This window comes from Molossus molossus, unplaced genomic scaffold (assembly GCF_014108415.1).
Source record: "Molossus molossus isolate mMolMol1 unplaced genomic scaffold, mMolMol1.p scaffold_m16_p_19, whole genome shotgun sequence".
NCBI classification, from domain to species: Eukaryota; Metazoa; Chordata; class Mammalia; order Chiroptera; family Molossidae; genus Molossus; species Molossus molossus.
Window position 1 is genome coordinate 22,209,228 of NW_023425354.1, and position 20,481 is coordinate 22,229,708.

The following is a 20,481-nucleotide window of genomic DNA, read 5'->3' on the forward strand; positions in this document are numbered from 1 at the left end:
ACCTGTTGTCTCAGGGCCTGCGTTATGGCCTGGCCCACTGCAGACAGTCAGTAAAAAAACAGTTCCTGACGGGATAAAGTAAGGAATCTGAATGATTACATTTTAAGTGATACATTTTTTTCTCACTTTCTTTTTCTGGAAATAAAATTGTTACCAGGAAAGAAATTACTTATTTTTCTTGAAGCTAATAATAATTTGCCCATTTAAAACAAAATTAAATGACCCGAGCATAGTTTCTTTTCCAGAAATCACCCAAGATTAAATTTGATATATTTTCTTAATGGAAAATTACAGCAGTGACCTATTTTTAATTTGCAACAATACAAGACAATATATGAGTTTACCATTTTCCTTGATTTTTAAGGCACCATAAATATTGACAGTGCTTATGATCCGGCTCTGAATAATGAAGTCACTAGAGAACAGGTCTGCCTTAGAAAAACAGGGGAACTTGTCTCTAATGGCTGCAGAATCACACGAGCTATTTCCTTATTCTTGGAACATTTCCTCAGAGTCCAGGAGAAGACAGACACATAAATATGCATGATTCCTTTATGGAGAAGTAAATTCCACAACACCCATTCTGAAGAGTATAGCTGACTTTCACCAAAGATATATGGCTCTTCCTTCGATAAGCTCCTATTTATTTTATTTTACTTTATTTATTTTATCCTCATCTGAGGATTTTTTTGCATTTATCTTCAGATAGAGCGGGAGGCAGAGAGAGAGAAACATCAATGTGAGAGAGACACATCAACTGGTTGCCACCCACATGACCCCAACCGGGGCCGGGACAAACTGCGACCGAGGTATGTGCCCTTAGCAGGAACCGAACCTGGGACTCACTGGTCCGAAGGTCGATGCTCTAACCACTGAGCTAAACCGGACAGGGCTGATAAGCTCATATTAATAAAAACATGCTCTGGGGAAACAAGAAAAGCAGTAATGATAGTTTGAGACCTAGAGTTAAGTACAATGAGAAGGTGCTATACCAAGTCTGAGTTTGGGCTCTTAATGGAAAATAACGATGACCTTCAAATATTGCAGTACTAATTTCTCCCTTTCTCATAAAACCTTCCCCAGCTGCCTAAGTAACTTCTCATTAGCTTCAGATTATGAAGACAAAGAGTAGCTATTACTGACATTCTAATTTTAAAAGTTAAAATATTGCCAATTTCAGACAGGAACACCTGAACTGATGCAGGAGGCACACACAGACGTGTAATCAGATGGTCACTGCTTGGTAGGAGAAAAGTTCACCCCTATTTTCAAATGGCCAAATAAGGATGACATAATTATTCAACCAAGTTGTAACAGTTGAACATCCATATTTCTATTATAAGAAGTGCTGTGATGAAAATACTTATACACACATGTTTATGCACGTATCATTATTTTCTTTGCAAAAATTACCAGTTGTTGTGATTAAGTTAAAAGACACGACCATGATATTTTTTAACTTATAAAGTTACAATATATGACCATTACAACTTTGTTTTTAACTTTCCAAGAAACTTTTCAAACAGAGATTCGAAAACCCCGATATGTACTGTAAAACGGATGCCCAAGAATGTTGTGCCAAGTTATATTCCCACCTGCAGTGGATGAGAATATTTACTTCAACTTTAATCAGGGGCCAGGCCCAGGCGGATCTCAATCAGGGGGCATTTTATTTTTCAGTGTCACACTCAAGTAGCTTCCGAAGAGAGAGCGTTACTGGGAGGAACCTGCCTGCTCCGCTCATTGTGATACATGAAACCTCTCTCGGGCCCTCGTGGTGTGGAAACCTTTGCTCCAGCTGCTCCACATTCCGTGACTCTCTGCAGCTCAAGGGCCCACTATCATTCCAGTTGTACCCCCTGTTTTGGTGCAGGCAGACGTTCCTCTCTTGGTTTTAATCTTTCAAACACGCAAACACAATTTTAAATGTCATTTCTAAGTATAAGAGCAGAATGGGGAGGTTTTGGCATGAGATCACTACCATCTTGTTCCCAAAGTCTATTCTGAATCTTGACAGCTATATTTTCTAACTTTAATACCATGGACTTTTTTCATAAAAACATATTGGTATATTTATGTATATATTTGTTTATAAGAGCTTGGATGAAATGTGTGTGTGTTTGTGTGCGTGTGTGTGTATGTGTGATATATTTCTCTCTATTAAAGCTTGGCTGTAGAGGGCTCTCTGCTCAGAATTAATGTGGTTTCGACCTCTCGAAGGATGCGTGGACCCCTGCTGCCCTGACATTCAGCCATGTTGTTGGAGTTACCCCTCAGAGCTCAGGCTGGGGGCCGGCCAGTGTGCACTTGCACTGCGTGGACAAGGACGACGCGGCGGTCTGAGGGGAGTGAGCACAAGCCATGGCCGAGGCCGCATGCAGGGAAACCACTGCGTTCCACTCCCTGTACGTTCAAAGCTTCCTGTGTGCCCGTGCCTGCCAGACGAAAGTGCGTCTGGGATGCCTGAAGGACATGCCCGGTGGGCCTCCTGCTCAACACAGAATCTGTATGAACCCCGAGAATTTCAAAAACGCCACTGACTCACCAAGATAAGAAGAGTAAAAGGAACCTACCTACCCTCCAGGCAGTCTCTGACTTTATTTATTACCTCTTCCACTTTGAATGTAGCACGGGGTGCCCTCCTGCCAGGGCTGCCCTCCTCATAATTGCTACAGTTGTTCGGCAGCAGGAGGAACAAATTGGCCCTTTGTGTTTCCTTCTATGGGGCCCTACCTGCTCTGTACTGAAAAGATTGGGTGGTTTCCCTGTGACTGCTAGTGCTCTTAAAGATCGTACCCTATTTTTACAGTTCATTAATCATTTCCATGGGAATCCTGAAGGGAGGTAGAAGCCTGCCTTTGTGCTACCAATTAATCAGACAGTCAATAAGTTCTCTTTCATTGAAGAGCTCCTAAGGGATTGTCTAGCTAGATTCTTTTATTGTGCGTTTAAAAAATAGAACAGCCTCTTCTAGCTTTTGTTGCAGAATTCGTCTGTCAATCTAGATGTCAATCAAAAAAGATTACAGTTCAAAGCAAGTAGTTATTTTAAATAGAGATTATACTAAAGTATTACGATACTGACCATAGAAATACTGATGAAGAACAACACAAACAAGCACCTCCAAGTATTCTAAAAATGATGAAATATGCCCATTCTGTCTATATACTGTTTCGATGGAAGTAGTGTAACAGAACACACCAAAGTTTGCTTAAGTAGCTGAATGATGCTGACTCAGATATTTAGCCACAGTTTCCTGTGGTGATAATATTCTAACTCAAAATCCATAATAACACATTTTATGTATTAAGAAAAGCTCTCATCTACCATATTTTCAAAAGTATCCAAATTGAAAGAAGCTTTAGACAATAATTATCTAGTACTTAGCACAGAGAGGCACATTTAAATTAATAAGTTTAAAAAATAATGAAAATGTGGTAACAGCTTAGCAGCTGTGGTAATGTCCATTTATGGAAACTCTTATATTACCAAGTGCTTTGTTAGCTACGTTATATGTATCTCACTTAATCCTCCAATCCTGTTGCTTCCGATATGATCTCTACTTTGTATATGAGGAAACAGGCCCAGAGGTTAAATAATTTGCGCAAGAAAGTTGGGTGACCAATTGGGATGCTCCCTGGAGCATCAGAGATTCTGAGGAGCACTGCTGACACGGGTTCAAGCTGCTACTCCAGGTTGCCTCTAGGATTCATAAACTTCTCCGCTGCTAAAGGTATTCAGCGGAGGACGGGATGGCCATGTTTGCAATGTATCCACATTCTCTGTTACTCATAAGGGTTCTTAAATTGGGGTTCATAAACACGCAAAAATGAAAGCAAAAACTGTATCGGTGCATGATTCTGGGAGGAGGACTTTGCCCAGATGTTAGTGTAGTCCACTAGCCAAAAGAGCTTCAGAGTAGTCTTGTGGATATTCCTCAGAAGTTGTTTTTAAGCTCTACGACCCAAGAATCCTATTCCCATTTCAAAAGGAATCCCATAGTATAACATCTTGGGAGTGTCCTTCTACCAAGAAGAAAATGGAGGCAGATACCCAAGAGGAAATTTCAAACTGTAACTTGAAATGACCAGACAGCCATGGTTAAGAAAATGAGGTGAAGACTGCAGCGAAATCATCCACCTCGTGGTGGTAATTCTGTTTTTCATTACATATGCAGAAAACACTACTGTGAAGAGAAAGAAAAGTAAGCTGAGTTGATCTGAATTATTAAATGTAAAAAGATACATCATAGCCCTGGCCGGTTTGGCTCAGCGGTTGGAGCGTCAGCCTGTGGTCCAGAGAGACCCGGGTTCGGTTCCCGCTAAGGGCACGTACCTCGGTTGCAGTTTGTGCCCAGCCCTGGTTGGTCCTGAGGGTGGCAACTCGATGTGTCCCTTTCACGTCGATGTTTCTGTCTCTCTCTCTCTTCCTCTCTCTCCCTCCCACTCTATTTGAACAAAAAATGGAAAAAAAATGTCCTCGGGCGAGGATAAAAAAAAAAAAAAAAAGATACATCATATAAAATTATAAAAGTACTGGGAAAATATGTTAACATTGGAGATTACATTTCTAATAAAAAGAAAACACAGAAACTATTTGCTAGTTTTAAGCAACAAAGTATATATAATCTTGCAATGGATAAAAAAGGTAGATGGAATTTTTCACTTTTCTTCCATAGAAGTTCTGCTGAATTTCCAATATTTTCTTTGAATAATCATGTTTGACAAATATAAGGGTTAGTGTTAGCAAGGTAATTACGATTAATGATGGCAGTGTCCACTGGGCTGTGTCTGTGAGGGTGTTTCCCTCCCCTGTTCCCACTCTAACTTAAAAATGTCTGATATATAAAATTCTCAGCTTATCCATAATACATTAGGAGAGGTTATTTTTCATCCCCCCTTCAAACCTATAGAATTTCTTTACATAGAGAGTTCTTACAGGGTTTTTGAAATGTAATTTGGTTTTAAAAAAGGTGACAGGTTATACAAAATTTTTAAAAGCCCCACTGCAAGAATTAAGCAGATAATATTAGAGGCATGGTTTCCAATCCTCTCTAACAGTACTGAAGTCAAAAGTTACCCCAGAGGATTTTTGAATATTACTCTACACCAAGTCAAGTCTTCTACTACCCAGGACTTTACTCAAAACTTTCTATTTTTGTACTTATTCAACATAGAATTTTATCTATTTCTCTATATATTTCTATTTACATATATTTGACATCTGGTCCCCAGCACAGGAAAATTAAGAATGGAAAACTATAGAAACAGTGAAATGTTAGACGCCAGCACAAAACAATGAGCAGACCAACTGAGATCAAGGGCAAAGGCAGAAAAACAAGCAAATGAGGAGGGAGTCCACAGCCACGAAGAGGCAGAGGTGCCCGATCGCAGGAGGGAAGGATGGACATGCCCAGCCACTGAAGCTGTTCCCCAAGGACCCCTGTCTTCGGAGATGCTGGAAGTCACTAGAGCATTGCCTGCTTCTCCTTCCAGCTCCACGGTGACTCGGGCGGTGGCCAGTGCCAGAGCGTGCCTTTCCTGAAGACAGGTGTTCTCTTGGCCCCGGCCTAGGAGCGAACGCTGAGCAAGCAGCTCTAAAGAGCAGGGGACGGGTTCAGCTATTCCACAGCCCTTCCCTTGATTACCGTGCTGACTGCCCCAGGGTCTGTTCCTGGTTCTCCCTGCCTGTGATCTTGGGGATTTTTCCATGGTTCTGCTGAACTCACTGTTTCAGCATCCTGTCTTCCTATTTATTGTGTTTTGAGGTTTTCTGCTCAGTTGGGTTGTACCTTCAATCTTACTCCATCTGTTATACATATATATATGTATACATGCACATATACACATACATATACATATGTATACATATACATATTTTATGTATGTTATGTATGTATGTATTTTTAGAAAGGGAGACGGAAACATGTACAGGAGAGAAACATCAACTGGCTGCCCCGTACAGAAGCTGACGGGGATGGAATCCGCAGCCTGGGCAGTGCCCTGACCAGGCCTCCCACCTCCACCTTTCGGTGTACGGATGGCACTCCAACCAACTGGGGCGCCCCGGCCAGAGGTCCAGCTGCTGGATATTATTTTAAAATTCCTCAACACTGATTCCACCCTTCCAGGTTTCCAGTGCTACTGTGGACTTATTTTCATGTTTATTCCTCCATTTCGAAAAGACTTCCGGCGGCAGTCAAGCGTGTCTGCACCAGCTACCTTCTGCTGGAGGCCATCCTGGGCACTTTCCCTGAACCCGTCTCCCCGGCCGTCAGCGCGTTAGGCTTTCATCACCTCGCTGTCAATTTTACTGTAGTCAAACCAATACTCGAACATAGCTAAACTGTAAACTTGAAGGTTTCTTCTTCTGTTTTGTTAAATGGACTCTATTTAGAAAGCGGTAAGGGGCGGAAACTCACAGTCCATGTCGAGGGCGGCGCGCACGGACTGGACGAGCTCCTTGGACTCCAGGGCCAGCGCTGCGGGGACGTGGCGGCCACTCCTCCCCGGCGGCGTGAGCGTCGTCGGAGGGGCCAGCAGGGCTCGTCCTTCGCTGTGAGGGGGACGCGACAGAGCTGAACTTAGTACACAATAAATAACGCCTCTCTTCGCTAAATCTGATTTCTTACTAGTAATAAATCTGTACAAAAATATTTCTGTATCTGGGAACATTGCCTTCTTATGGCCATAAGTGAAGTGATTCACAGAAAACCTTTTTCTATTTTCAATTCTTTACTGTGTAATAAGTCGGCATATTTGAAAAATTAGGTTGGGCTTATTTAGTGAGTACCTATATTGTGTTAATGTGATGTAGCCTTTTATTTCACTTTGTAAAAATTCAAGTTAAGCTCATAAACATACATTTATTAAACACACATTTGCTATTGTATTAATATCAACTATAACTTATATATGCGTATATATTCATGAAATGATCTCTTATGCACTTCCATTTGTTGCCCCTAAATCTGACAGCCTAGAGCATTTATATTATTTTTAAAAATGCAAATGTAACCTGAAATGCATTCAGATATCATTAAAAATGCAAGGTTTCACTTCAGAAAGTCATTATGCTAAATATTTTAGTTGAAATGAGACAATTTTAAACTAATGACAAAATCATCATTACTAACTGTCCATCTTCTTAAGCATGATGGGATTAATTCAAGAGGAGAAATAAAAACATCAATTCTTAAATTCAAACAGAGCCTTTCTTCTGTGTTGAATAACCAAGACAAATATCCACTTCAGAAGACATAGTATATTAAAAAAGACTGAACCAAATTTTGCTAGTGTTTAACTTTTTAAGAAATGGTGAATATTTGCTTAATGTCACTTTTTAAATTTATCTGTTTTCCATGAATTACTTTAAGGCAAGGGCAGACTCTAGCTTTGAAGTAGACATTTAACTTTCATTTTGAATATCCAAACTTTTGAATTATTATTCAAGGTCACAGTGAGACCTTGGGGTGGGGGTAGGGGACACCGTCTAACTCATACAAGGGGAATCTGATTGCTGAGTATTTTACCATCGTTACTAAAAGAAATCCTCATGGAATTCACAGAAATATCTCACACCATAAGCAGCATGGATAACAAAATGTCAAATTCTTTCATTAGAAGAAATAAAACATTACAAAAAATGATTTTAAAAGTGTACTAGTATAGGAATTCTTCTAAATTAAAAAAATGCTGTGGAAATAAAAAGTATAAGAAGAATACAATGACTCATTTCTCTGATTAAGCTGCTGTCTTCGTAGCGAACGGCAGAATCTGCCTGTTTCTGTAAGCACACACTGCTAGAAGTCGAGTGCTAGTGTCAGCTACTAAAGATGAGAAAAAAATTGCTTTGAAAATGTACAAACGGAAATATTGCTTTTGTATCATGTATCATAATGACTATAAACTTGCAGTTTGAAATAAATAAATAGTATTAGTATGCTTGTAGCTCCTGATAAGAAACTTTAAATTGAAAACAAACTGTGAATAATATAAAAAAAATAAAGTGTATTCTCACCTTACATATTCTTACCTTAAAGTTGATAAAGGAGCACAATTATCAGAAAATACTTCTTGAATAGCCTAGTAACAAACAAAATAGTAAAGGAGATTTGTAAGTTTGATAATTTTTTAAAATGTCTTTTCTTGCTTACTTAATATTTATAACCTCCTCTTTCCTGCTACCCCCTCAATTGATTAAAAAGATGTTTGTTATATGGTCGTGGTGGGGATCAATTATATTAACGTGATTATATTCAGAAATAGAACTACTGAAACATTTCTTTATAACTGGTAAATGTTTATCAAACAATGTGTATAGAGCATCAAGAGTTGTATTAGAAACATGTTCATTAAAACACAGTAAATATATGGGATCATGTCACCCTGTCTCAGTCATTTCTCTTAACAATCTATATGTTAGCTGCTTTTGCATTATCTAGGTGATTTTAAGTCTGCCTCTAAGTTAATATTGCTGTTTGGACCCCAGAGAATGTTTCACTAGCCACCAAACAGTGATGTTTATCTATATGTTAGTTGCCTATACATTTCTTAATAATGGATGTAAAGTAATGTAATAGGAAAACTTACCTCTACGAAATGAAGCAGCTTTTCAGTGGATGCCTCAAAGGTTTTTCGAGCCACTTCGGATTTCCTCAATTGGCAGTCAAGTACTGTGATTCTCTTTCTTAACTCCTGAACACTTTCCTGGACAGAGACAGCAGAAAAGATGGTATAGCCTTCTGCTATGTCACGTGACAGGCTCCTGTTTCCAGTTTTTGTTATCTAGTATCCAACATTGCCATATCATTTACTTTCTCTTTCTTATGTACACCTGATTTGGGGCAGCACCTCTAAACAATGGCCCATTTATCAGTTAAGCTGCAAAGGGGCACTGCAAATTTTATGACATAAGCCTCATATAACTTTATTGATTCCTATACTACATTATATTTAAATTGCTTTACATTGTTCTTTTGTTTGTCTGTTTGTTGGTTTGCAACTGGCTTACCAGATGCTAAGAGAAACCCCTATCTGCGTGGCACGATACAAATTGCTGAAAAGGTACACCTATATTAAATACAAGGCGATCCAGTGAGGCTGAGCTGGCAGGGAAGAGGGCGTTCCGGGAAGACGAGCAGCAGCCACGCTGAGCGAGCACTGGAGTCAGAGCACACGGCAGCACGGTTTGCTCTGAGGGTACACACTGAGTGCTGAGGCCTACTCTGGGGTTTCATCAGGCACAGATGGCAAGTGGGAGAATTTCACTGGGTGAACTAGGAAGAAAGAACGTCACAAAGTGAACAGGGTTTTGACTTTAGCTTTGGTGAATGGATTTTAAAAAGTATCCCCTGAACAAACGCCAACCACAAGTAGGTTTAAGGTCAGAATGTATACTAATTGTTTAATCTGTAAATTTATAAGCTGAAAATTTAGTTTAAATTGGTCCCAGGCTGGTAGAAGAAAACACACAACTTCTCTAGAGAGAGATTTTCAACATTCAAATCTGAAGTAGTTCTTCCATTGTATCTAAAGAACATGACCCTCAGGAAATAAACTACCATAAATAAAAGTCCAATGAAGGAAACAAATTACAGAGTAAGACTTATACAGACAACAGACACTGGAGTGATCAGATACAGATTATAATGTAATATTTGATAGGTTTTGAAAATTAAGAAGAAATTAAAAGCATAATAAAGCTTTAAATCAAAATAGATCCAATGGCATAAAAAAAATCTTAAAATGTAATTATAAATAAATTAGCAACTCAATTTATCGGCTTATTATCTAATTAGATACAGTTGAAAATAGAATGGGTAAGCTGGAAGAAAGAGGAAAAGAAGTTCCTCATAATGAAGCAGAAAGATAAAAATGAAAAATATAAAAGAAAAAGAGAAGGTAAGGAGAAAAGAATGAGAAGATCTTGCATATATCTAACCTTGAATTACACAAGAAAGACCAAAAAGAATGAAAGAAAAATAGCTGAGGATAACAGCTTAGGGTTTTAAAAAAATGGCATGTCAATGAATCTAAATAATTAAGTCTATACATGACTCTTCATAGACAAAGTGCTGAACATCGAAGATAAAGAAATCTTAAAATCATCTACAAAGAAACAACAGGTTGCAAACAAAAGACTGGTGGATGACTATTGCAACCATGGAATAAAACCACTAAAAAAAAAAAAAAAAAATTAAATGTTAACTCCACAATTCTAAATGTAGCAAAAATATATTTTAAGAACAAGAGTTCAATAAAGATGTTTTCAGACAAAAATGGAGTGAGTTTATTACCAACAGATGCTCACTAAAAGCTGTACTTCAGAAACAAAGAAAATAATTTCAACAAGGTCTGAGAAGCAGGAAAGAACGTTGAACACAGAAAACAGTAAACATGGCAGTCTACCTTAGCGAAGGCTGACAGCACAAAATAATTGCAACAGTGTCTAAGTTTGGTGTTGAAAGTCAAGAAAGAACGGAAACAGTGACAAAAATAGATATCAAGTAGGAAGAAATGATTGCATTTATGTTCTAAAGTGCTCTTAGAAGACAGGGGAGCCCTAGCCAGTTTTGCTCAGTGGTTACAGCATTGGGCTTGTGGACCAGGGAGATCCAGGTTCGGTTCCCGCTAAGGGCACGTACCTCGGTTGCAGTTTGTCCCTGGCCCAGTTGGGGTTGTGTGAGTGGCAACCAGTCGATATGTCTCTCTCACATCCATGTTTCTCTCTCTCTCTTCCCTCCCTCTCCCTCCTGCTCCATCTGAAGATAAATGCAATAATGTCCTCAGGTGAGAGGATAAAAAAAGAAGAAGAAGAAGAAAGGGGAAAGCTAGTGATTAGTTTTATAATTTAAATTAAAATAGAATGTTAAAATTTCTTAGATAATCATTAAAAATTAGAAAAAGAGTACACAGCTTGTGAACCAGCAGAGGGAAATACAGAATGGGAGAACTCAGGAGACATCTGAACCAATTCAAAAGAAAAGAAGAACGGGGGGAGGGGAGACAGCAACAAGAAATGAAAAACAAGAAAACAGAAGACAAATAAAAAGCACAAATTAAGAGGATGGAAATGAAGCCAAGTGCATCAGCAAGTAAAAGAATGTAACTGAAACAATCTTTCCAGTTAAAGTTAAACCATTATTAAAATGGGGGGGAGGGGTCGTGAATTCAACTACATGTTATTTACCACAGACACAACTAAAATATAGAGACGCTGATAAAGAAAGCAAATTTAACTATTTTAATATCAATCAAAAACAAGCATTAAGGGGAAAAGAAGATGACTAGATTGAAGAATCATAACATTTTCATAAAAGGATAATAACATAATTCCAACCTTATATACAGCTAAAAACATTACTTCAAAATATATAAAGAACATTAACCACAAGCTACCTTGTCTGTGATTTTAACACACTTCCCTGACAAATTAATGTGACTAGAGAACAACTGAACCCTACACTAATGACTCTGATCTAATGGTCTAAAATACAACTACTACATCAAACAACGGCAGAAGTCGTTTCAAGCTTACCTTGAACGTTTGTCACACTGGCCATATAGTAAGCTTTGAAACAACAATCAACAAGTTTTGTTGTTATTCTTCAGACCAGATTCTCTGGACACAAAGAAATTTACTTTTCTATGACTCAGCGGTGTTCATGAATCAAGACTCAACCATAAATATGTAAACTGTTCCCAAATTAATCTATATACTTAATGCATTTTCAGTAAAAAGGCTAATTTTGGGGGGGTGGAATTTATAAACTGAGTCTAAAAACATACGAAGGATCAAAGGGCAATGTAGCCAACACACTTCTAAAGAAAAGAACTAGGCAGGGTGAGTAGATACCAAGATTTACTGTGAAAGATATAGTAATAACAGTGTTATTTGCACAGGAATATAAAAACAAGACCAATAAAAGAGAATAGAGAGCCCACCCAAAAGATCCATACACATGAAATCCTGATATACCACCAAGCTAATGTTGTAGATCAATAGGAAAGAAGAGGCTTTTGAATAAATGGTGCTGGCATAGTTGGTTATTCATTTAGAAGAAAGAAACAATGAAATGGATCCCCACCTCATACAATGCCATACAACCAAAGACAGAAGGGGCAAAACTGTAAAATTTCTAGAGGCAAATCTAAAGAAAGACCTTTAATCTTTGGGAATGGAAGGACTTCTGAAAAGACACACAAGGGAAAAACTGGTAAGTTTATTTACATGGAAATTAAGAACACCTGTTCATTTTACCATGCGGTGAAAAAGCAAGCCATAAATGCAGATTTTATAACATATAATGCATTATAGGTCTAGTAACCAGAACATGTCATTACATACCAATATGAAAATGACAATCCAATGGGAAAATGGCTAAAGGATATGAAAAGCCATTTCACATAGAAACACAAATGCCTAATAAATACGTAAGTGTATGCTCAACTAGCTGTCTGGGGCGGGGGCAAAGCCCTGGTTTATAGCGTTTCGGGAGTGTAAAGAACTCTGTCATGGCTGTTTTCAAGCTACCAACGTGGTGTCGCTAACCATGGAGTTGCAAAGATATGTACACTCAGCTCTCTTGAGCCAGTGCCAGCTGATTCCAGCACATCAGTAGCTCAAAGTCATTAGTAAACAGGGAAATTCAAATTAAACCACTATGAGATACACTTATCACACCTGACAGACTGATAAAAAGTAAAAGGAGAGGAAAACAAAGTGTCAGCAGGGATGTAGACTAAAAGGTAATTCTCATTCAACCAATGGGGGTAAGAATTAGTTCAAATGCTTTGAAAAACCATTGGGCATTACCTAGTAAAGTTGATCAGACAATCATTCTTTAATCCAGCAATACTGCTCCAAGATATTAACTGAACAGAAACTGTTACACATGTAGAGCAGAACATATATGCAGAAAAATGTTTTTAGCAACATTGTTCATAATAGAAGAAAGTAGAAACAACTGGATGGTCCAACAAATACAGAATGGATAAATATACTGTAGGATACCCATTCAATCCCATACAAAGCAGTGAAAAGACATACATGAGCTATAAACTTCAAATAGATGAACCACAAAAGCAGATGTTGAGTGAAAAAAGCAAGGCAGAATAACACACACAATGTATTTCTATTTACATAAAATTGATAAATGGGCAAAATGAAACAACATATTTTTAAGGGATATATACATAGGTTGTAAAATTATCATGAAAATGGTCAACATGAATACCAAGAAAGTGGTTACCTCTGAGGGCAAGGGAGGGAGATGTAACTGCAGAGGGATATTATGGGTCTCTGAAAGTATTAGTTATGTTTTATTTCTTAAGCTTTAGATGAACAAAAGAAAAAGCAAACAAGGTACATAAATAAATAAATAAATAGAAAATACAAGGGAAAATTATAATAAAAAAGAAAAAGATTGTTACAAAAAGAATCTGTGTCCTAAAAATAAATATATGGTCCTGGACAGGTTAGCTTGGGTTTGGTTCCCGCTGAGGGCACGTATCTTGGTTGCAGTTTGTCCCTGGCCTGGTTGGGTTCGTGTGGGTGGCAGCCACTCGATGTGTCTCTCTCACGTCAATGTTTCTCTCTCTCTTCCCCCTCTCTCCCTCCCTCTCTGTCTGTGGTTAAATGCAAAAATGTCCTCGGGTGAGGATAAAAAAATAATAAATGAATGAATGAATGAATGAATGAATGAATATAAATCCTGTAACATCTTGGTTAATGTCTCTTCAAGCAATCTCAAACAATGAAAAAATAGTGTCTTGCTCTTTCTCCACTGGTACTGGGTTTTGAAATGTTGAGATGCCCATGTCTAACACCTCTTCTTTGAAAAAACACTGCTTTTAGAGACAGGTTAATGGCTTAGCTAAGGGTATTGTTAAGAGAAATGGCATAAGACCTCATTAAGCTAAAAAAAAAAAACCGAGAGAGAATTGAATTAATTTTACTACCAGACAACTTGGAACACAAATGTTCTCAGCTAAGAGGTGGAAGAAAGAATTGTAAATAACCTATGCTTTGAAGACAAATTTAAGTAAATTCATGTGAACTCCTTAAATGTATTATTTTTGGGGAAAAAAAAGTATTTTTTTTTATTTTAATATTTTTTAAAAATTATTTTTATTAATTTGTTTCTGTTACAGATGTTTCTCCTTTTTCCCCCCACTGACATCCTCCTCCCTATCCCCCCTGCCCCATCCCCAGCTTTGTTGTCTATGTCCATTGGTTATGCGTACATGCATATAAGTTCTGTGGTTTATCTCTTCCCTTCAACACCCCCTCTTCTGAGGTTTGTCAGTTTGTACCCTACCTCTATGTTTCTGAGTCAGTTTTGTTCATCAGTTTGTTTAGTTCATTATATTCCACAAATAAGTGAGATCATGTGATATTTGTCTTTCTCTGCTTGGCTTGTTTTGCTTAGCATAATACTCTCCAGGTCCCTCCATGTCATCTCAAAGATTAAGAGATCTTTCTTTCTTACAGCTGCATAATATTCCATTGTGTACATATACCACAGCTTTTTTATCCACTCATCTACTGATGAACACTTGGGCTGTTTCTAGATCTTAGCTACTGTAAATAGTGCTGCTATGAACATAGAGGTACATATATTCTTTCTGATGGGCGTTTCAGTCTTCTTAGGGTATATTCCTAGAAGTGGGATCACTGGGACACATGGAAGTTCAATTTTTAACTTTTTGAGGTAACACCATAGTGTTTTCCATAGTGGCTGCACCAGTCTGCATTCCCACCAGCAGTGTACTAGAGTCCCCTTTTCTCCACACCCTCGCCAACACTTGTTGTTTAAGAAAAAAGTATTTTTAAAGACTAATTTTCCCTCCAAAAAGTACTTTAATATTTTCATAATTACAAAATTTTTAAAATAATTATGTTGAAGTTAATGAAATAAGTACATATTGCTACTTTTAGAATGTAAATACTGGGTCAAAAATGATAAATGTATGTAATTTACATATTGCTGCTTTCTCAAGCAATATGTTTTCCCCTCGCCTTGTGGCATTATGAAAGGGTGACAGGAACAGCAGACTTCTTATGGAATTGTTTAAATGGGCAGATGCGACGAATATATTAGTAACTCTAAAGAGCTAACCTGAGAAAATTTCAGATTTTTTTCTGTATTTTGCTGGTCTAAAATTGGTTTCATTTCTATTTGGTATATTTAAAGTATTTAACTCTTTTATGTTTTAATAAATAGACATAAATAATTCAAATTTGCCCTATGTTCCCTTGAAAGGTGATTGGGCTAGAGACATAAACACCTATTTGTGTTTATAAATGAACTCTATGAAATTATAAAATATTTCTATTCAATTTTCTACCTTATTTCAATGAAGTAAAACCGTATGTCTATTATAATTTTTGAATACCATTCAATGAATATAGTATGTATTATGGGGGGGAAATCACATAACAAATTCACATAAGAAAAGTTCACCTTGCTTTCTAAAAAGCATTCAGCATTTTACTATTGAAACTTGAGCCTGCAGAATTCAAACTCAGCTTCTTTCTATTCATTATCTTGGGCCTTGGGCACAATTATTTAACTTTCACACTTCTCTGAGTGCTTTAATACAAAAGCGCAACCCATCTCCCCCTTCCGTCTCCACAAGACAAATGAGCACGTTTAGAAACAAAGGAGAAAAACAATGTCATCAATTAAATGTTAACTAATTCCAGGATTTAATGCTTGAGCTGTACAACGTTGACCAGGGACCCGGATAAATTTGGGGCGCATGCCTTCCCATCCCGAGGCTATCTGAGTAAAGGGAGGCTCACAACGTCCACCTTGCCCCCATCACGACACATCATCCTATGGTTGAATAAGAGGAGACAAACAGTGACCTAGTTTAGAAGTGCAGATGAAAAGAAAATGAAAACAGGATGCACGACAATGGCAAGGAAACCATGGTAACTAGAAGAGGGGCCGGTTTGCTTACTTTATTTTGGTCCGAGCGATCAGCAAGCTGCGCCTTCAGCTCTGTGATCTCGGCCTCCAGCAGGCGGATCACTTCTTCGTAGTCCATTTCCATCCCGTGCGCCTGTCTCTGCGCGGCCTCGGCCAGATGAATCCGACTGCGCAGGGCTCTCGTTTCTTCCATGACTGCTTTGGCTTCCTAAAGGTTTCAACATTGATGTCATTAGGGGGAAAGAAAAACAAAAAAACCTGCAAAAATAGTTCGGTGGTATAAACAAAATATTTCCTCCCTCTGGAAGTTATTATTCCAAAACTTAATATATACATGTTCCTCACATCTTCGTGGGAAAATTAACATTTATATTATTTTATTATATAGAGTAGCTGCCTGATCTTTCTTTTCCTTTGACCTCCAAGGAGATTTTCAGTATGAACCTCCAACGTCACACGCCTAGCACAACATTTTGAGAATAAGGAGAAGAGAACTGAAAATGGAAAACAGAAGAATAAGACTTGGCTCAGAGGACGGAAAGAGGAGCTTCCACAGAACTCCAGTAGGGATGAGGCTCATGTTCAGGAAGGCTCTTGAAGCTTCATCAGATACTGATGAGAGATTTCCCGTGTGGGGGGCTTCTCCGGGGTCCATGCCCCACAAGCCAAAGAGTACTCCTAGGTGTCGGTCTAACTGCCACTTCTCTTTTTTTCTATTTCAGCCAAAAGGTAGAATTCAGTAGCAAAACATACAGCTTTTGCTATGGGATGCAATGCTCACGAGACATTTATTTATTTATTTACTTTTTTATCCTCACCCGAGGACATTTTTCCATTTTTTGTTCAGATAGAGCGGGAGGGGGAGAGAGAGAGAGAGAAACATCGATGTGAAGGGACACATCGAGTGGCTGCCACCCGCACGACCAACCAGGGCCGGGGACAAACTGCAACCAAAGTACGTGCCCTTAGCGGGAACCGAACCCGGGTCTCTCTGGACCGCAGGCTGACGCTCCAACCGCTGAGCCAAACCGGCCAGGGCACAAGACATTTATTAAACACGTGTTATGTCTCTGGTGATTCATTGGTCTTTTCTCATTTAACTTTTATAACAACACCGAGAGAAAAGATTTATTTAAAAATAATTTTATAGATAATCAAACAGAGGCTCAGGGAGATTACATAATCCAAGGACACAGTAATGCCAGAGTTTAAACCCAGATCTGCCTGAGTCCAACCTTAATGTTTGGTTCACCATCTTACTCTGCCATCAGATGATAAACACAAAAAACAAAACAAACAACACTATGTATTAGCTCCATTCTCCACCTTAGGAAGAGGATGGGTGGCCGACCACTTGCTCTCTCAAAATATGCCTTGGTACTGGGTCCACAACAGTTCCCCCCAGGACACCAACATAATTGAACATGGCAGTTATGACACTGTAAACCATTTCTTTTTCTTTACTTGATGCAGAAATCTCTTTTCCCTGTGATGGAACTTTCTGCTCCAATCGCCATGGTTAACATTCAACTACGGCTATTTTAATATTCTTGGAGCTATCATATTATAGGATGCTTAATTTTGTTTTGAGTCTAAATATGACAAAGTGAGGGGAGGGTTGAGAATATGGACATATTTTTAGGATCGAATTTTAATTCATACCTTCAATAGTTACTTATTAAGTACTTACTTCACGTCAAGTTCTGTTTTAGGTACTGGGCATAGAACACTGAACAAAATAGACCAAAAAAAATTCTCCCTTCTGCCTCCCAGAATTTACACTCAAGTCTAGTGAGATGATACATTAGAGACTATAAGTGAAGATCTCATTGAGAAAACATCTGATGAGAGACCTGCAGGAAGGATGGAGCCATGAAGGTTTCCCAAGGAGGAGCTTTCTGGGCAAAGGGAATAGTTTGTGCAAAGGCCTGGAGATGGGGTGTGCCTTGCCTGAATCTTTAGAGAATAGCAAGGAAGCAGTGTTGCAGAAGTAGAGAGCGGCAGGGGACAGGAAGGGAGGAGCAAGCAGGACATGAGGGCAGAGTGGTAACAGGAGGGAGGGCGAGGATGGGTTTGGGGTAGAGTGACCAATCTTAACGCGCTTTGTAGGCTTTTGTAAGGACCTTGGTTTTACTCCAGGTGAGATGGGAAGGGACTGGAGCTTTGAACAGAGAAGTGATATGATCTGACTTAAAATGAGTGGATTTCTTGTGCTGCTGTCTTGAGAGTAGACTATAAGGGTGGGCAAGGGTGGAGAAGGAGAAAAGGACAGAATAAAAGTAACTGTGGCTTGAACAAGGGTGACAGTGGTGGACATAGTGTTAAGTGGTTGGATTCCAAATGTAGTTTGAAGGTAGAGCTGTCAGGATAGTTCATCATCATTAACAAACTTTACTTAGCAGACACTGTATTCAGACAATCATGTGATATGATAAAAAATACAGAGGTGGTAAAAGATACCTTCTCTTTTCTGCCTCAGCTTAGAACATTAGGTAAGACTTAGATAAATGGAGAAACAGAGTAGAGCATGTTTGACAAAAAAAGATTCTCTTTTGTTGACAAAACAAAGTTAACAAAGGAAAAGAGACAAGAAGGAGTGTGGTATATTTGAGAAAGGGCACTAGAGATTAATTTTGACTGGAGTCAATGCTTTCTTAGTATTTCTTTGATGTCAGTTGTAACTTTTCCTCTTTCATCTCTGATTTTATTTATTTGGCTTCTCTTTCTTTTATTCTTGATGAGTCTAGTTAAAGTTTTGTCCATCTTGTCATTTTTTCAAAGAACAAGCTCTTGGTTTCATTAATCTTTTGTATTGTTTTTTTAGACTCTATTTTGTTTTATTTTTGCTCTGATATTTATTATTTCCTTTTTTCTACTCACTTTGGATTTTATTTGTTGTTTCTCTTCTAGTTCCTTTAAGTATAAAGTTAGATTGTTTATTTGAGATTTTTCTTGTTTCTTGAGGTAGGTCTGTGATGATGCGAATTTCCCTCTTAGGACTGCTTTCACTGTCTCCCATTGATTTGGGGTTGTTGTGTTCTCATTTTCACTCATTTCAAGGTATCTTTTGATTTCTTCCTTGATCTTATTGTTAAGTCATTCATCGTTTAGTAGTATGTTATTTAGTCTCCATGTCTTTGTGTGCTTTTCAGTTTTTTTCTTGTGATTTTTAGTTTCATACTATTATGGTCAGAGAAGATGCTTGATATAATTTCAATATTCTTAAATTTACTGAGACTTGTTTTGTGTCCTAACATATGGTCTGTCCTAGAAAATGTTCCATGTGTGCTTGAAAAGAATGTATATTCTGCTGCGTGGGGTGAAATGTTCTGAAGATATCAATTAAATCCATCTGATCTAGTGGATCATATAAGGCTGCTATTTCCTTGATGATTTTCTTTCTGGAAGATCTATCCATTGATGTCAAAGGGGTGTTAAAATCCCCTACTATGACTCTATTATTCCTTTCCATTTGCATGAAATATCTTTTTCTATCCCTTTACTGTTAGTCTGTTTGGTTCCGGGAGGAGGTAAGTGTAGTGCCTACCTACTCTGCTGCCATCATAGATCTCCCCTAAAGAACTTCTGTTTAGGGAAGTCTTGACACAGTCTGAGCAGAAGTTGAGGTGAGAACACAGTGCTCTGGAAAGCTAAATCTGGCAGCAGGGTGCAGGATGGAGAAGGTGGCCAACCAACTGCCTACTATACCCTTGATTCTCGGCACTTTATTTTCTTATTTGTAAAGTAATTATATTATAATAAAAGGGTACTTTAAAAAAGAACTACCTGGGGAAATAAAAGGATGTTTACCTAGCCACATCAGTCACCTCTAGTTAGCTCAGCACAGGTGATCAGGAGCCACCAGTGTTGCAACTGAATCAACGTCACATCTGACTGTTAACCTTGCGCACAGGATGTAATGGCTTAGTATGCTGGCACCACTCTAAGGGTTTTACATGGATCAACTCAGTTAATCCGCACACTGCTGCCCGAGGTACGCCAATTATCTTCATTTAGTGGACAGGAAATTGAAGCACAGAAAGGTTAAGTAAAGTGCTCAGAATCACAAACCTACGAAGTGGCTGAGCTAGGATCTGAGCCCAGGCCTTCTAGGTACAAAGCTCATGCCCTTGGCTACTATGTCATGCTACCTCTCCAACTATAGAAAGTGCTTCAAAAAAAAATCACTTGTAGATGACAACATCATCAGTACCCAACTGTGAACAAGCTTAGGATGTGGCCATTGCAATCTACTCAGAAACATTCCAGGCAGCTACATCGTTCCCCATTATCCGTTCAGCAAGCTGGAAGAAATACATCGCCGCGGACGAGAAAGAGGAGGGCACAGCCTTCTCCAGAGCTGCAGTGAAGAATAACTAATTTGATGATTTGTCTCCTTCACACTCACTTCATGCAGCTTTTATTCCTCTATAAAAACAGCACTTTTATTTTTGCTCAAAGCATGCTAGTTAATTAAATGAAGAATCTGGATGGAATTTATATAGCCATTATAGTGCACTGATGGTAATACAGTGTGAAATGCA

General features: G+C 38.5%; 1 protein-coding gene across 3 annotated transcripts in view; it reads right to left on the minus strand.

Annotated features, from left to right (window-relative positions):
• The window catches only part of STXBP4 (syntaxin binding protein 4), a 161,184-nt gene that overhangs the window by 64,662 nt on the left and 76,041 nt on the right, over window positions 1-20,481 (minus strand). For all 3 annotated transcript variants that reach the window (XM_036269480.1, XM_036269479.1, XM_036269481.1), the window contains exons 13-16: window positions 15,969-16,145; window positions 8,592-8,708; window positions 8,035-8,084; window positions 6,422-6,555 (exon numbers count right to left, since the gene is read on the minus strand). In XM_036269480.1, the coding sequence (XP_036125373.1) occupies window positions 6,422-6,555; window positions 8,035-8,084; window positions 8,592-8,708; window positions 15,969-16,145 (478 nt within the window). The remainder of the gene's footprint in view (window positions 1-6,421; window positions 6,556-8,034; window positions 8,085-8,591; window positions 8,709-15,968; window positions 16,146-20,481) is intronic.